The following is a 16,595-nucleotide window of genomic DNA, read 5'->3' as shown; positions in this document are numbered from 1 at the left end:
ATAGTGTACCCAGAGATAGCCTAAATATTGTCTGTATTGTCCTACATTCACCTCCTAAATACCAGGGACTATAGGCATGTACTGCTATGGCGAGTGGGAAATCGTCACTCTGTCCACACTCCAGTGACTGGAGCAAGTTGAGACCAGGCCCCTACCCTGGATGACGGTCTGCTTGAAGAGCTCGTCACGTAAGTGTGGTAAGAAGCAATCGATGCGCTCCCAGGTAATCTCCCAGAGTGCAGAGGGGCCACCTCCTCTTGCATCTGCACTGTGGAAAATCTCTGCTGTGTCCATCACCAGGAGCATGTTCTTCAGAGACTCGGGGATAGCTTCTGACTACAGCAGTAACAGGACCATGAGTGGAGCACAGTTAAGACAGAGGCAGCCAGCAAGGGGCAAACAGCAAGTCTTCCCAGCGTGTGGAAGAGGAAGTAGTCAGTGGGAACTGGGTGAAGGCAGAACATACCAGCAAATCACTGGAACCTGCATGCATGTACTTGTCCATGAAGTCCAGAATGGTGAGCCACAGGGCGGCAAAGGTGGACAGCGACAGCAGTGGAGACAGGTGCTGCAGGAAGACCTAGAACCCACCAGCCAGCTGCTTTTAGCCCAGGGTAGTGGAGGAACCTTCTGCAGCTGTCTCCGAAGCGGGGAGAAGCTGGCCCTGTCTTGCAAGTATTCAATCAGAGATTACTCTGAAGTCCAGAACCCTCCTGAATCCCTGGGCTGTCTCTAAAGCTGGCAGTTCTGAGCACTTACATTTCATCTTTGGGCCCCATGAGAAGACCTGGCTTTTCTCTGTGGAAAAGGCAGGGATGGGCTGAGTAGGCGCAGGCAGTGTAGTGAGCAGTACCTTTGAGAGCAGCGTGGAAGCCCGCATCCGGGTCTCCTCCATCCCGCCCACATCCGCAGGGCTGATATTTTCTAAAAGCTTTGTCAGTAGAGGAAACAGCACCTGTTAGGTAAATATCCAAAGTCACATTAGTCCAGTCAGTTGGCCTGGGCAAGGCACAGGACAGCAGAGAAGATCTGATGCAGGTGGATGGCAGGAACTCTTTAGGTTTTCTGACTCTTTCTGCTGCCTTGTGATCTCAACTTTCTCTTAAGAGCAGTAAGAAGTCTTACCTTGTTAAAACAGGACTCCCATTCCAGGGCATCTAGCTTTTGTAGGTCATGTACCAGAAGGGCTCGCTGCAGATACGTCAGGGCCTGCATCCGCACCTGGCGCCGGGCATCACAGCATAAGCAGGCGATACCTGAGAGTGAGAGCAGGGTCGGGATCTTCCAAGCATTTGGCCTGGTGCTCCTTGAGCTTCAGTGTCACCTGTCCGACCCTGCACACTACCCAGGTTTATTTACCTTGTAATAAAGGGCACCAGCAGTGGGCCCAAAGGGTGCGAGAGTCAGCTTCAATCTTCTGGCCCGCTGTCTCCAGGTGGCGTTGCTCCTCTGCCCATGAACTGTAGATGGAGGCTGCCCGTGTGTGCAGGGTGTGCATCAGGTCTAGCAACTGGGATCAGAAAGCGTGCCGGATGTGAATAAGGTTGTTCAGTCCTTTTCTTCCTTCCCCCGCTACCCCTGCCTGAGTCTTCAAAGGCCCTCAGCACAACTATGCTGTACCCAGCCCTCACAAACTCCTCTCTTCAACTGGAGCTCACTGTTCTGTCCTAGCAGTTTCTCAAAGACACCAAGAGTTACTTACAGCAGAGAACATTTTAAAAGACATGTGCACGGAGACAATACCATGGGATTGCAGTGAGAAAGGTACTTTCTATTTTTTTTTGAATTAAATTTATTTTTTTATGTGTATGGTGTTTTGTTTGTGCATCCTGAGTCTGCTGTGCCTCTGGAGGCCAGTCAACTGCCATGTGGGTACTGGGAATAGAACCCAGGTCCTCTGGGAAAGCATCCAGTGCTCTTGAGTGCTGAGCCATCTCTGCCTTTGAGACAGACACTTCGAGTCCTATCTCACATTTGCTGATGCAGTTATTTTGTTAATCTCATTATAACTAAAACCAAAATACGTATTTTGCTTGTGTGTATGTGCCACATGTGTGTGTGGGAACTGGTTCTCTCCTCCCACTGTGAGTTCGAGGCCAGCCTGGTCTACAGAGTGAGTTCCAGGACAGCCAGGACTACACAGAGAAACCCTGTCTCGAAAAAATAAATAAATAATTATAAATAAATAAATAAATAAATAAATAAAAATTTAGTCTTTTTTTTTTTTTGTTTTTTTTTTTAAAGACAGGGTTTCTCTGTGTAGCCCTGGCTGTGTGGGAACTCACTCTGTAGACCAGGCTGGCCTTGAACTCAGGGATCCACCTGCCTCTGCCTCCTGAGTGTATTTATTCTATTTTTAAAAATACTTCATTATTTTTATTTTATCCTGGGTATTTTACCTGCATGTATGTCTATGCAGCATGTACATGATTACCTACAGAGGTCAACAGAAGGCATCAGAGCCCCTAAACCTGCAGTTACAGATGGTTGTTAGCGCCATAGAACCTAGGTCCTCTGGAAAGCAGTCAGTGTTCCTAACTGCAGAGACATCTCTCCAGCCCCCAGATTAACTTATTCTTAGAAATTTATGTGTATGTGTGTGCACCCAAGTGACTTCAGGTATATTGTGTATACACAGGTGCCTGTAGAGGTCAGAGGACATTAGGGTCCCCGGAACTGGAGTTATAAGCAGCTACAGCCACCTGCTGTGGTTGCTAGGAAACTGAAGCTGGGTCATCCACCCTCTGCAAGTGTAGTAAGCACTCCTAACTGCTGTGCAAGCTCTCCTGCCCTTTTATCATCTTTTTAAGGCTACTCTGAAAGGCAACTAACTGTTTCTCCATTTATCTAGTCAGCTACAATCAGCCTGAAAAGACACTTAATAACTATGGAAGGAGAGACAAAATGCTAGAGATATAGCTGCCTCTTGTGAGGGGAACTCAGTGGCTGGATATAGGAATGAATGGAAACTCAATTTTATCAGTCTATCCTTTCATATCTTCTGAATTTTGTATCATGCACATATATTACACATAAAATAAGCAAAGAAGTCTAATTTAATTTAATTTAATGCCAGGCATGATGTTGCACACCTTTAATTCTGATACTCGGAGGCAGAGGCTAGATCTCTGTGAGTTTGAGGCCAGCCTGGTCCACGCAGGGAGTTCCAGGTGAACTAGAGCCACATAGTGAGATCCTGTCTCCAAACAGATGCACTATAAGCAAAGACTTAGAGCTGGTTTCAGATAAGGGAACCTTGTGGAGGAGGGGGTTGAGGGAGTGGACAATACACAATGGATATTTCTTCTGAGTTTTGACTTTCCCTGGTCCCACCCAAGTTCTGAGTCTCAGGTACAGGAGAAGAAGTAAAGGGTGCCATACTTACGTCCTGACTGACCTGTAAAGACACCGTATGGTAGCTGGCAGGCACGCCTTCATCCTCCTCTTCATCACTGTGTCCACCCCGAGGGGCATGCTGGTTGGATGCCCGGGGCCGCCGAAGCATGGAGCCCTCTTTGGGTTTCTTCTTGAAGCGGTTCCCTTTGCTGTCATATTTATGACTCTTGCTGCGTTTATCCTGGGACTTGCACCCTGAACAGAGCCAGACTAAGGTCACATTCCCACAGTCTTAGGGCAAAGACACCCAGCCTTCCTCCCCTCTCCACTTAACCCACTCCCCAACTGGCCCTTCAATAGGTAACTTACCACCATTCAGACTGGCTTCTACAAAGATGCGCAGAGTCTTGACACAGAGTTCAAAGTTGTCAGGGGTGATGTGAGCAGCATCCCGAACAATGAAGGAGAGTGACTCCACACACTTAAGCAGGGACTTCGTGTCATGTGGTCCCAGGTCCAGGCCCACTGTAAGGCTGTACTGATTGACCAGGGGTGAAGGGCCTGGCCTGCTGAGCCCTGCTCCTGGTTTGGAGTTGTCAATGTCATCCTTCCCCACCTATAAAATACACAGGATATAAGCTGGGGCCCCATTCTAAGCCAGACATCCTCTCTGAGAACTAAGAACATTTGTTTTGATAAGCCCAGGATGGTAGTAGACTCACCACTAACCAACCACTGTTGACCATGTCAGCATCTGTGGCTGACCGGTGTATCTTGCCAGGCCTGCCATGGTCAGTGTAGACTTCTGAGTCAGAAGTGTACCCTCGGTCCAGGCTGACGTCATTTTGATGGTAGGATGGGAGCTCACTGTCTGACTGTGCTCCTGAGTCAGGCAGGGAAAAGGCAGAGTAAGAGCTGAGCTGGGACACGGAACAGGACAACAGACTCAGAAGAAAGGTGCTGAGGCCTAGCTTCTTCTCATGTCTGGCTTACTTTGGCCCGATCACCAAAAGGTTGAGGCCTGGACAACATTTTTCCTTACCAAATAAGGCAAGAAGCTAATTTGGGCTTCTGATAACATCTAGTAGCAGCTGTGAGGGAAAGGTGGTGATGTAAGGACATACAGTTCTGTAACATGGTCTTCCTGACAGTAAAAACTTGCCTTAATAGCCCTCTTGCACTGCCTACTTGCCTTTATGCTATCTAGCCTGTGGGTAGCCAACAGGCACAGGAAGATCTAGAAGCAGATGGCAGAAACCAGGTGTGTTTAATTTGCTGAGTGGTAATAATCCATGTTTTGTTTTCCCATGGCAGCTGCTAGGTCCTAACTGCTTATTTCCCTGGGAAAGGGCATACCAGCATCAGGAGCATCAGCCCTGGCTGTGGCTTGTATAGCATCTGGAGGCTTCACGCCTGAGCCAATGCACTCCAGCAAGGTGAAGAGGGTGGCCCAGTCATCACCCGAGTGGATGTTGGCAGCATTGGTCTTGAGGAGTTCATGCAGCCCATATGCAACCTGGTGGCTGACTCTGGACAGCACGCTGGGCCTCATCAATAACAGGATGCGCAGAGAGAGCAGGACCTAGGTAGGGTTGGGAGCAGGAAGTGGGATGGACATAGATACAGTTTCCCCCTCACCATTTCCTTTAGCCATTTAGACTAGTGAGGAGAGTTTGCCTTGGCCTCAGTTGTTCCTGGTCTGGCCTTGGCTTCTCTTGTTTTGGAGTACTGGCAATGGAACCCAGGGCCTTGTGTGTGTTAGGTAAGCGCTCTGCAGCTAACTTCATCCTTGGCTATGCTTCACTTTCTTTATGTCGGTATAGTTATGACAACACATAAAGAGGTCCCTTATGTACTCTGCCCAGTTTATCCCTAAAGCAATATGATGCAGAACTAAGTATAACATGGCAGCAAAGTCAGGCTTCACTATAACTCACTGGTTTTCATAGGTACTCCCTAATTCTACGGGAATTCATGTGTGTGTATGTACCAAGCTCTACACAATTTTGTCAGCGGTGTGTGGTTGTCTACCCACAAGTCCTCACCACTTGGAGTCCATGCTGCCACCTGACAGCACTTTCCTAACGCTGTCCTCCTGTCCCACTCCCAGCCCTTAGCAACTTCTCAACTTCTAAAACTCTTGTGAATCCCAAAATGTTATCCATGGGATTATCTATCTCTTGAGACTGAATTCCCATCTAGAGGTCTACCCATTTCTTTACACATCGGCTCTGCTGCTTTAAGTGGCTGAACAGTACCCCATGGTACATGTGTGCAATAGTTTATTCTCTTATTGGAGGTCAGCAGGGCTGACTCCAGCTTTTGGCTTTGATGAATACAGCTTCAAAAATATTTACATACACATTTTAAAGCTAAAATAAACCTTAATTTTTTTCTGGGATAAACGCCCAAAAGTCTATCTGCTGGATTGTGCGGTATGTGAATATTTAGTTTTATAATGAAGCGCCAATAGAGTAGCTGTATTTTTATTCCCACCAGAAATATATGAATGATCTAGTTTCTCTGTATCCTTGCCAGCATTTGGTATTATCACTTTTAATTTTAGCTATTCTGGTGTGTTATTTTTGCATTTTCCTAAAGGCTAATGCCACTCCATGTGCTTACTGGCCACTTGGATATTATCTGTGAGATATCTGTGAGATAACTTTTACCTGTTTGTATTTCTCAAATATATGACTTGTAAACATTTTCTATTGCTCTATCTTTTTATCTTTCTCAAACAAGCTTTCATACGTTGACTGTTTTGAGCATTAAAGAAGTCTAATTTATCAATCCTTCCTCTTATGGACTGTGCTTTTAATATCAAGTTAAAAAAACATATTGGACTGGACATGGTGGGTGAGAGCACACACCTTTAAATTCAGCACTTGGGAGGCAAAGACAGGCAAATTTCTATATGAATTTGAGTCCAGCCTGATCTATATAGTGAGTCTAGGCCAGCCAGGGTTATCCAGTGAGACCGTTTCAAGAAAACAAAAATAAAAACTGAAACCTAACTAGCTAAGTAAGTCTTCAGTCAGTTCATGTACCATGCCCTCACAGACCTAGTCTGTAGGAGATGTGCCAGTCACAACCAACAGTAGCCACCATGCACTGGTGGGGCCGGCGGGACCAGCATCCTCATCTCTCTGTAGGTGTTCTTTGCTTCCTGCTACTGTCAAGGCTTTGCAGTCCCTTCAGAAGCTTGTGCAGTAATAGATGCTTGTACAGAGAACAGGAAGAGTTCATTGATCTTTATATACCCTTAGCAGCTTCACTTTGTAGCTGGTGTGCAAACACTTGAGGGAAAAGAATAATTTAGGATCACACACAGAAGCAAAATCAGCCTAGTTTTTTTTTTTTTTTTTTTTTTTTTTAAATATCTGTTTATTTATTTAGTATATATGAGTACTCTGTCTTCATGCAAGCCAGAATAGAGAGGGAGTCAGATCCCATTACAGATGGTTGTGAGCCACCACATAGGTGCAGAGAATTGAACTCAGGACCTCTGGAAGAAAAGCCAGTGCTCTAATCACTGAGCCATCTTGTCAGCTTCCCCAAATAAGTTTGTATTAGACTGTGATCAGGTCTAAAGTGAGAGATAAGAGCTCAAACCCCTCCCTGCTGGTGGGGTATCTGTGTTCAGGCTTTTAATTTTGTTGTTGTTGCTGTTATTGGTTTTCTTTTCTTTTCTTTTTCTTTCTTTCTTTCTTTTTTTTTTTTTGAGACAGGGTTTCTGAGTGTAGTCCTGGCTGTCCTGGCACTCACTCTTGTAGACCAGGCTGGCCTAGAACTCAAGAGATTTATCCCAAGTGTGTGCCACCACTGCCTGGTAGCTTTTGATTTTTTAAAAAGAAAATGGAGTATGTAATAAACTTATAAACAACATTAATAATCTTAAGTTTTAGAGCCTAAGATTTTTCTCTTATGTGTATAAAGGTTTTACAATGTATATTTAATTTTTTAAGATTTATTTTTATGTATATGAGTGTTTTGCCTGCATGTATGTTATGTGTACCATGTACATGCTTACTGCCCACAGAGTTCAGAAGGGACTGTATCCTCTGGAACTGGAATTACAGATGGTTGTGAGACACTATGTGGTGCTGGGAACCAAACCATGTGCTTTGCAAGACAGCCAGAGTTCTCTACTACTGAGCCATCTCTCCAGCCCCTTCATTATGTATTTAAATTTATCATCAGTTTAATTTTTTTTGCAAAATAAAGGTTTGAGTCAAAGTTCACTTGGGAGACTGAGACAAGAAGATGAAACAACTGGGCTACATAAAAAGACCTTTAAAAAATCTCAAAACAAAACCAACTGTCCTAGTTAAGGTTTTATTGCTATAAAGGGACACTATAGCCATGCCAACTCTTATAAAGGAAAACATTTCACTGGGGCTGGCTTACAGTTTCAGAGGTTTGGTCCATTATCATCATAGCAGGAAGCATGGCAGCCTGCAGGCAGGCATGGTGCAGGAAAGGAGCTGAGAGTTCTACATAGAGATAGGCAGGCAGCAGGAAGCGAACTGGCCTGAGATTCTGAGACCTCAAAACCACCCCCTAGTGACACACCTCTTCCAACATATTCCAACAAGGCCACACCTCCTAACAGTGTCACTCCCTATGGCCAAGCATTCAAATACATGAGTCTATGGGGGCCATTCTTATTAAAATCACCACACCCAAAGTAAAACAACAATCAAAAACCATTCAGTTGAACATATTTGTTTGGGCCTATTTTTGGATCATCTATTTTGTTCAATAGATTCCTTCCTTCTTTCCTTTCTTTTATTTATCAATACTATATAATTTTTAAAATTATTTATTATATGTCTGGGTGTTTTGCCTGTATGTATTGACAGTCTGTGCACCAATGCAGTTTTCGCGGAGACCAGAAGAGGGCACCAGATGCCTGGAATTGGGAGTTCCAGAGGGTTGACAGCTACTGCATGTGTGCTAAAGGTCAACCAGAGCCCACTGGTAGAGGAACCAGTACTTTCAACCTTGGAGAAATCTCTCTGGCCCCGGATCCTACATAATCGTGACTACCATGAAGTTTAATATTGGCTAGAGTGGCAGAGTAGAAGGTATACCACTGTAATCCCAGGTTAGGGAGGCAAGGGCAGAAAGATAATGAGGCTATCTTGAGGTAGACATTAGACCCTCAGTCAAAACAACCAATCAGGTCAGGGCTACATAGTAGACTGTTTCAAAAACAACAACAAACCTGACCAATAACAAACACCCTGGCCAGTGAGATGCTTAAGCAGGTAAAGGCACTTGCTGCCAAGCCTAGTAACTTAAAATCCGATTCCCAGGACTGCAAATTGTTTTCTTCCTTCCACATGTACAGCTATGGCACACAGCTACTTCCTCATTCATGCAAAAAATTACAAATATAACACAAGAAACAAAGTAGAATATTATTCCCATTTCATTCTTTGTCAAAATGTTTGACTATTGTAGGGTCTATGCCTTTCATTCTATTTTAGAATAAGCTTTCTATGTCCCCCAAAATCTTTGTTGGGATATTTATAGAGAGCTTTACACTTATATATTGACTGAAGGAAGAACTGACATCTTAATTGTGTTGAGTCTTCTAATCCATGATATGGCCTCTTGATTTAGGGGTCTTTGGTTAATACTTTGTTATTTATTTGTTATTTTTTTTTAAACTATTTATTTATTATATGTAAGTACACTGTTGCTGTCTTCAGACACCCCATAAGAGGGCATCAGATCTCATTACAGATGGTTGTGAGCCACCATGTGGTTGCTGGGATTTGAACTCATGACCTCCGGAAGAGCAGTCAGTGCTCTTAACCACTGAGCCATCTCACCAGCCCTGTTATTTATTTGTAAGCCAGGGTCTCACTATGTAGCCCTAGCTGGCCTGGAATTTGCAGAGATCTGCCTATCTCTGCTTCCTGAGTCCTGGGATTAAAGGTCCTTTCTTGTCACCATGCCCACTGCATTTTCTAGTTTTTAGTATATAGATGGTATCTATGTTTTGAAAGGGGTCTAAAAATTTCACTTTATTTGGAGTACTTGTAAGTGGTATTGCTTTTATGTTTGTTTGTTTGAGACAGGTCTTTTTCCCCCCCAAGACAAGGTTTTTTGTTTTTTTTTTTTTCTGTATAGTCTTGGCTGTCCTGGAACTCAGTAGACCAGGCTGACCCCAAACTCACAATGATCCTTGCTCTCTGAGCTCCTGAGTGCTGGGGTTACAGGTGTTCATTACCACCTCTGCCCTTGAATTGACTATGGAGCTGAGGATTGCTTTCAACTCCCAATTTGACTCTGCCTCCACCTCCCTATTGCAAGGGTTAAAAATCTGTGCTCCCAGGATTTCTGTAAGTTCGAGGCTGACTTAGTCTACATGGTGAGTTCTGAGATAGCCAGAGGTATATAGTGAGATCCCGTCCTGAAGCAAACAAACAAAACAACAAAGAAAAAAACTTGTGTCACCAAGTCTGGCCTTTTCTTTTTTTGAGACAGGGTCTCCTCTGTAGCTCTGGTTACCTTAGAACTTACGAAGTAGCCCAGGTTGGTCATGCTCTCCTGGTGATCTGTCTGTCTCCATCTCCTGAATGCTGTTACTATATGAGTGAGTCACCATGCCTGATTATCTAGTATGGAATTGCAGCTTTATTTATTTATTTATTTATTTATTTATTATTTATTCATTTATTTATTGTGCCAGAATACCTGTACATGGTCCTTGCTGTCCTGCTTTGCAATTAAAGTTGTGTACCTCAATGCTAGGTTGTGTGTGTGTATATACACAGACACACACAGACACAGACACACACAGATACACAGACACACACACACATATACATACACATACAGCCTGGAGTTGTTCTTTTTAAAGGCAGGGTCTCACTATGTGACTCTAGCTAGCCTCATATCCAGAGATCTGGCTGTGACTGCCTCTGCCTCTTTAGTTCTGGGATGCACCACCATGTCTGGCTAAAACTGTATCTTCAACTTCCTCCTCTTTTTTTTTTTTTTCAACCCCCAAACAGAATTTTTTTGTTCAGTCCTGGCTGTCCTGAAGCTCGCTCTGTAAACCAGGCTGGCCTCGCAGAGCTCCACCTGCCTCTGCCTTCTAAGTGTTAGGATTAAAGAGTGTGCCACCATGGCCAGTCTCCTTTCTTTACGTGTTTAGCCCACATGTATGTATATGCAACATATGCATGCCTGGAAGCTGCAGAGGTCAGAAGAGGGCGTTGGCTCCTCTGGAACAAAAGTGTGGATAGTTGGAGCCACTGTGTGGGTGCTGGGAACTGAATCTTGGTTTTTTTCAAGAAAAGCAAGTGGTATAAATGGTTGAGCCACCTCTTCAGCCCTGAAACTACATTTGTTAATTTCAACTTTCATATGTTCATATTATCATTTAGAAATATAGCTTTTGTGTATGTCTTAAGTCTTGTGACTTTTGAACCTAATTGTCATTCAGTGCTTATTTTCCATACTTGAACCCTGAGATCCTACCCTTAGGGCTCTAACTATAAGAATAAGCAGCAGCCCAACCCTATAAGCAGACTCTAAAGAGCATAGCTAGGTGCTACCAGCTATGCTAAGAGCATTCTAGGCTCCCCCTCAGTGCCACTGTTAGGTTGTCCTAGCCCTGACTCAGTCACTGGCTAAAGTTACATTACACTAAATGTCCACAGCTGCTACTGTGGCATTAGTCCCCTGTGTATGTGCCCAGCTACCTACATGCACTTGCTTACCTGGCCACTAATCTCTTCTCTCCGGAGCAGCCGGATGGCTAGGCGTAGCAGCCCTACCACTGCTCGCTCCACGAGGAAGCAAAAATCATGTGCCTGAACACACAGGTGGTATAGATGATCTCGAACAGTCTGCCATACACAGCCCACACGGTCCCTAAAATCATAAAGGGTAAGGACAGTCTCAACTGGACAAGCCACTGAGCCAAAAGTCTGCTAGGCCTTTCACAGTCCATGGGTACTCTGCCTTAAGCAGTCAAGCACAAGCTCCCCATCACTGCTCAGAGCTTCACTTGTTTCTTGCTCCTACCTAGCAAGATGGCTTTCAGCCTTTCAGCACAAGCTCAGTATGGGGTCTGTAAAGACTGCTCTGACCTGTCCCCTCCTACCTGTTCTCTAACACGATCCTTAGCAGCATCTCCAGACAGAATGCTGCATCTTCTTCATCATAAGTCTCTTCATCTGGTGTCACCGAGACCAGCGCCTAGAAGACACCAGCAGGGAAAGTAGGAATGGAAGGGAAGCCACTGGTTCTGTCCCAATAGAAATTGAAGGCTGTACCCCCCCCCCCCATTGCCTTTCTCAGACTTCTTCATTTTATACCTTCATAAGCTCCTGCAGTGATTCCAGCTGGAGGAACTTGCTTTCTGTGATCATTTTTTCTGGGTCACATTGCTAGAGGGACACAAGAAAGAGGGATCTATAACAAAGGAAGAGAGTTTCTAAAAGCCAGGAAGAGAAGGCAGAACTGTCCTTGACAAAATCCATAAATGATTATACTCTTCAGCTCACAGGGTCACATCTTTTTAGGAATTCCTATGGGAGACAAACAGGCAATTACCTTGATACAGTCCAAGGCCACTCTCTTGGCCTCTTGGTTCTCTGTAGATGGGCCCCGAACACTAGACTGCTCAGGACCACTTAATGTCAGCCAGCTTACAAAGCTAAGGACTGTTGACTCTCCTCTGTAGAAAAAGGATATGTGTCCTGGTGAGCACCAACATTCTGACTACTTCCTCTCCCTAGGCTCTCAGCCACTGGTCTGGCCTACCGGTTAGAAGGTGTCTCCTCTCGCTGTAGAGAGATCTTGCCATTGGGATCCACAAAATCTTCTACCTGGAAAAAAGTAGAGCAAGAGTAATTTATTTCTAGGGTGTGGAAGATGGCTCAGTGATTAAGAGCACTTGTTACTATTGCAGAGGACCTGTGTTTAGTTCCCAGCACCCACATGGTGGATTACAATCATCTGTAACGCCAGTTCCAGGGGATCTGATGCCCTCCTGTAGCCTCCATTGGCACTAGGTATGTACATCATCCCTGACTATGCGAAATGCCCAAATATAGATAAATCTAAAAAAAATAATTAAAAGAAATTATCTTGCCAGGTGGAATAGGCCTGGAGTCTCAACACTGAGGAGGCTGAGACAAGAGCTACAGAGCAAGTTCAAGGCCAACCTAGTCAACTTAGTGAATCCTTGTCTCAAAAAAATAAAAGATTGTTTCTTTGTGTATATCATTTGCATTCCTGTGCTTCCTGGCCAAGCAAAGTTCTCTGGATTTCCTCCTGTAGACAGTCCATATACTGCTGTGTCCCCTCTAAGAGGTGAGAGACTGGCTTCTACCAGCCTTCTTTTATAACTTCTATCTGTAGCATTACATTTGAGGTGCTCTTAGTGAGCACTGGAAAGCATCAGGTGTGGTGCTATCCTAGCCACAGCACAGAAGGCTAGGCCTTTGCCTTGTTAATGCTGAGCATTCTATCAAGAATTACCTCCACCATAGCCTTGGGTAAAAGTTGGGCTCGGAAGAGCTGCAGCATGGCCTCCATGATATTCTTCCAGCCTTCCCGAAGGATGTCGCCATGACGATGGGCCAAATGGAATACTGTCTTGGCTGCAATGTGGGCTTTAGGGTTGCTTCCAAATACACTGGGCAGGTTCTCAATAGACTGGAAAAGAGGTTTTAAAGATACAGGGTTGGATTATGTCTGGAAAGAAAAGTTTTTCAGCTCATTCTGCCTATTCAGATTCCTGAGAATCTTTCTGTTGGATTTGCTTTAAATCCCCTACAATATTGGTGGGGAAGGTCAACTTGATGAAGGTCTTTTCTATGGTATCTCCTCCCCCATCCCATTACATGAGGTGACATTCCAGACCTTGTAAGATAGAACTGGCCTATGCTTGTTCAAAAGGGTAGATATGGTGGATGTGACTTTCATGGTTGAGGCTCACTCTCCTTTGGAACTCTAAGCACAGTTCCTGCTCCAACTCACCTCACTACTTAGAGCTGTGAATTTGCACAGAGAGATGATGAGATTGTCAAACACATCGCTGAGGCCATAGTGGGCGGAGATCATGGCACACTTCCTGTAATGTCACCCCATCACAGAAACAGTCACTGAAAGGCCACTCAACCCTTCTAAGTTCCTAAGCAGACTTGCATTGATTCTTCCCCAATGGGTCACAGAAAGAAACTTTTAACTCCAGCCTGTTTAAGACTGAGATTTCCCAGGTTCCAGCCTCCCTCCAGAAAATCAGGAGAAATTCTATCCTGAGGAAAGTAAATCAGGAGTCAGAGGCAACCCACATTAACTTAGTGAAATACAAGAATAGGAGAACCACAGCCAAAGCTGGGCTACCTGAAGCCTGAGATGGCTTTCTGGATGATGGTCTCCTCAAGGCTTTTATCGAAGACATAAGAAAGGGCAGCAATAGTGGGGCCCCAGGTCATAGTGAAGAGGTCAAGATCATAGCTGCCAGGAGGTACTCGAAGAAATATGCCCTCAGGGGTAGCACCTCGGTGAAGCAGCACACTCCACACATAGTTCTCACGAACCAGGCCTGTCTGTTCCTCAGGCATCACAATTTCCTCGTTCCTGTCAGAAGGAAGGGAGAAGCTAGGCATACTCCTGTGAACACACAGCTTCCAAACTAAGAAAGGGGTTTCACCTATAGAGGTATTTTGCACTCATATGAGGCCATCACAGCTGCAGCTAAGTGATCCGTTTCCGCCCTAGCACAGGGGCCAGGGAGATCGTGAATACATTCATAATCTCAAGTCCCATCTCAAACCTTCAGATCTGCTCTGAGATCTCACATGGATGAGAGCATAAACTTCCACTTTTCCTGACTTATTATAAGGAGTAAGCTGAGGGAGGCAGTATATACCCATGATTTTAGCACTTAAGTACTAAGGCAAGGAGATGACTCAGATACATAGCAAGTCTGAGGCAATCTTGAGCTATCTGAGGCTCTGTCTCAAGATAATAACAAAACAACTAGGTATCCTATCTCTGACTCAAGCCTTACCCTCTAGTGCTGATCTTGATTTCTCTACCAACCAGAAAATAGATTTGTGAACTCTTCAGGAAGCCAGGTAATTTGGGCTCAGGAAGTAAGGTCGTGATACCTCATTTAAGAGGAATAGTTTGGACTGGAGATATAGCTCTGTAATGAAACATATTCTTAGCCTACATGAGGATCTGGGTTCAATCCCTAGTACAAACACATATTTAAACATATAACATGAGAGGGCCAATGTGGATAGACCCTAAGCTTGGAATCCTAGAGTCCCATTACTGTTCAGGCTTCTTTAAATAAGAAATGAGCTGTCACAGATAAGGATGCCCAGGTAAGTCTCAAAGCTAAATCCAGGTACAGTCTGATGTGACTCTAAAAACAGGAAAAGAAAGCAGTGAGTTTCTCTTTAACAGAGACTACACTACTCTCCATATATACTCACTTGATGGCATGGTACATGTCTTCCAGGATGTCTTGTTCAAAGTCCTTGCCCCCATTCACACCTTTTAGGTTTTTTCGAAACTCCTAGAGATAGGTCAGTATGTTTTCCTTTGTGTCAATGCTGTATACCACCCAAGGAACTCCTTAAGTCTGTGATAATAGGACTTTGGAAACAATTAAGTGAAAGAACCCATTCTCCATCCCAGTCCCTCTTCTGAATTGGTCATCCCTCCCTGATCCCCTTGACAGAACTCTGTCTCCCACACAGACTGGAAACTTTCCTTATCTTTCTTGTTACTTTCAAAACTGTACTGCATCTTCTGTTTTGTTTGGAACCCAAGCTTACCTCCAGGGTCATGGGTGCATTTTGCTTGCGAACATTGTGGTTATGTTGGTCAGTGTTAAGCATGATGACGGCATAGGCCAGAGCAAAGCAGGCATCGCTATTGGCAAATGGGGAGCCATTACAACTCTGAAAAAGCAAAGACTCCATCTGTGTTAATGTCCTTTTCTGGCCCATTAAGTTCTTACTATTACCAACCCACTGGTCAGTGTTGGTATACAAGGGAAGCACTACCCAGAATGGTCAACTCCTTAATAGAAGGGGCTCCATGGAAAGTCCACTGGTGTGGCTCTCAGCCTTCTTAGCTAGCAGGCAACAGCTGAGAGTTTTTAGCTGAGGGAACAAGGAATCTCTCACCCTGATCAGGGATCCTTGACTTGGTTTCTGACACCAAGACTTACCCTCCAGTGCTCAGTGAATACCTCCAGCAACCTGTGAATAACAGGTGCTTCCCCAGGCAAACGGAAGGCTTCTAGGTAGAGCCGGAGAGCTTCATCAAGCCGCAGACCTTGAAAGCTGAAGGTGCTACAGAGAAGAAAACACAACGGAGAGGCTGAAGATATTGAAACTGTACAGATTAGGCTGTCAGTCACAGTCTCACAACACTCTCTTACTGGAGCAGAGGAGGCTGGTGGCTCTGGCACAGGAGAGGGTCATCCTGGCCATTTCTAACAGAGTCCCTAACTTCAGCACTTAGCACATTATTGAAATTCTCCTCCAGACACCTCACCATCAGAACCCTGCTCTATCCTACTCTGCAGTGCTTTCCGTTGGAACACGGGGGTTGGGGGGTGCTCCTAAAGCCTGAGTCCTTCTCAGGTTCAACAGATATATATCATAGGAAGAGGCAAGAATGTTAGTTATGTGAGGGGTCACCAGCAGGGACTGGCAGACTTCCTTTGAGGGAAGAATGCCTTGTCCCCTAGACATTTTCTTCTTTCTTCTTTCCCCTGCACTCCCCCATATCTTTCTTTTTTGTGACACTCATGCATGCTAAAGGAGCAACCATCACTGAACGACATCCCACGAGTGTGACATTCATGCATGGTAAAGGATGCATAATCACTGAGTGACATCCCATCCCCACACTGCTTATTTCTTCCTCACCTCACAAAACTCTCCAACAGGTCCATGTTTTTGCGGTCACTCACAAACTCTCCAATCATTTTTTTGTCTAGCCGAGGGTTTTCTCGGAGCCATTGGGCTACCTCTGTGTTATCCATTGGGATGGTGAGGAGGCCTTTCTCCTGCAGAAACTGGATCCCTTTCTTTGGTTTTTGGTTGAACTGCTCTGTACCAGTGATCAGCAGCTAGAAGACAAAGACTAGAGGTTTCAAAAGTTGCTATGCCCTTAAGTCAGACAAGGCAGGCCATAGTCTATCGAAGCCTATAGCTGTTCACCTAATGAGTTCTTTGAACATGGTTCTAATTAATTCC

General features: G+C 44.8%; 1 protein-coding gene across 5 annotated transcripts in view; it reads right to left on the bottom strand.

Moving 5' to 3' along the window:
• Gbf1 (golgi brefeldin A resistant guanine nucleotide exchange factor 1) overlaps window positions 1–16,595 on the bottom strand; it is a 133,371-nt gene that overhangs the window by 1,731 nt on the left and 115,045 nt on the right. For 3 of the 5 annotated variants that reach the window (XM_034501601.2, XM_076923237.1, XM_034501591.2), the window contains 21 exons: window positions 16,266–16,468; window positions 15,560–15,683; window positions 15,162–15,287; window positions 14,817–14,899; window positions 13,714–13,950; window positions 13,348–13,441; window positions 12,847–13,023; window positions 12,127–12,191; window positions 11,917–12,040; window positions 11,679–11,750; window positions 11,465–11,559; window positions 11,079–11,232; window positions 4,693–4,918; window positions 4,059–4,219; window positions 3,706–3,952; window positions 3,386–3,591; window positions 1,360–1,510; window positions 1,126–1,256; window positions 854–955; window positions 467–580; window positions 156–336 (listed from right to left, as the gene is read on the bottom strand). In XM_034501601.2, coding sequence (XP_034357492.1) covers window positions 156–336; window positions 467–580; window positions 854–955; window positions 1,126–1,256; window positions 1,360–1,510; window positions 3,386–3,591; window positions 3,706–3,952; window positions 4,059–4,219; window positions 4,693–4,918; window positions 11,079–11,232; window positions 11,465–11,559; window positions 11,679–11,750; window positions 11,917–12,040; window positions 12,127–12,191; window positions 12,847–13,023; window positions 13,348–13,441; window positions 13,714–13,950; window positions 14,817–14,899; window positions 15,162–15,287; window positions 15,560–15,683; window positions 16,266–16,468 — 3,073 coding nt within the window. The remainder of the gene's footprint in view (window positions 1–155; window positions 337–466; window positions 581–853; window positions 956–1,125; window positions 1,257–1,359; window positions 1,511–3,385; window positions 3,592–3,705; window positions 3,953–4,058; window positions 4,220–4,692; window positions 4,919–11,078; window positions 11,233–11,464; window positions 11,560–11,678; window positions 11,751–11,916; window positions 12,041–12,126; window positions 12,192–12,846; window positions 13,024–13,347; window positions 13,442–13,713; window positions 13,951–14,816; window positions 14,900–15,161; window positions 15,288–15,559; window positions 15,684–16,265; window positions 16,469–16,595) is intronic. The other 2 variants (XM_034501611.2, XM_034501622.2) reach the window with 1 other exon arrangement.

The sequence above is a fragment of the Arvicanthis niloticus genome, chromosome 1 (genome assembly GCF_011762505.2).
Source record: "Arvicanthis niloticus isolate mArvNil1 chromosome 1, mArvNil1.pat.X, whole genome shotgun sequence".
Taxonomy (NCBI): Eukaryota; Metazoa; Chordata; class Mammalia; order Rodentia; family Muridae; genus Arvicanthis; species Arvicanthis niloticus.
This window is presented reverse-complemented; position numbering and strand designations above follow the sequence as displayed.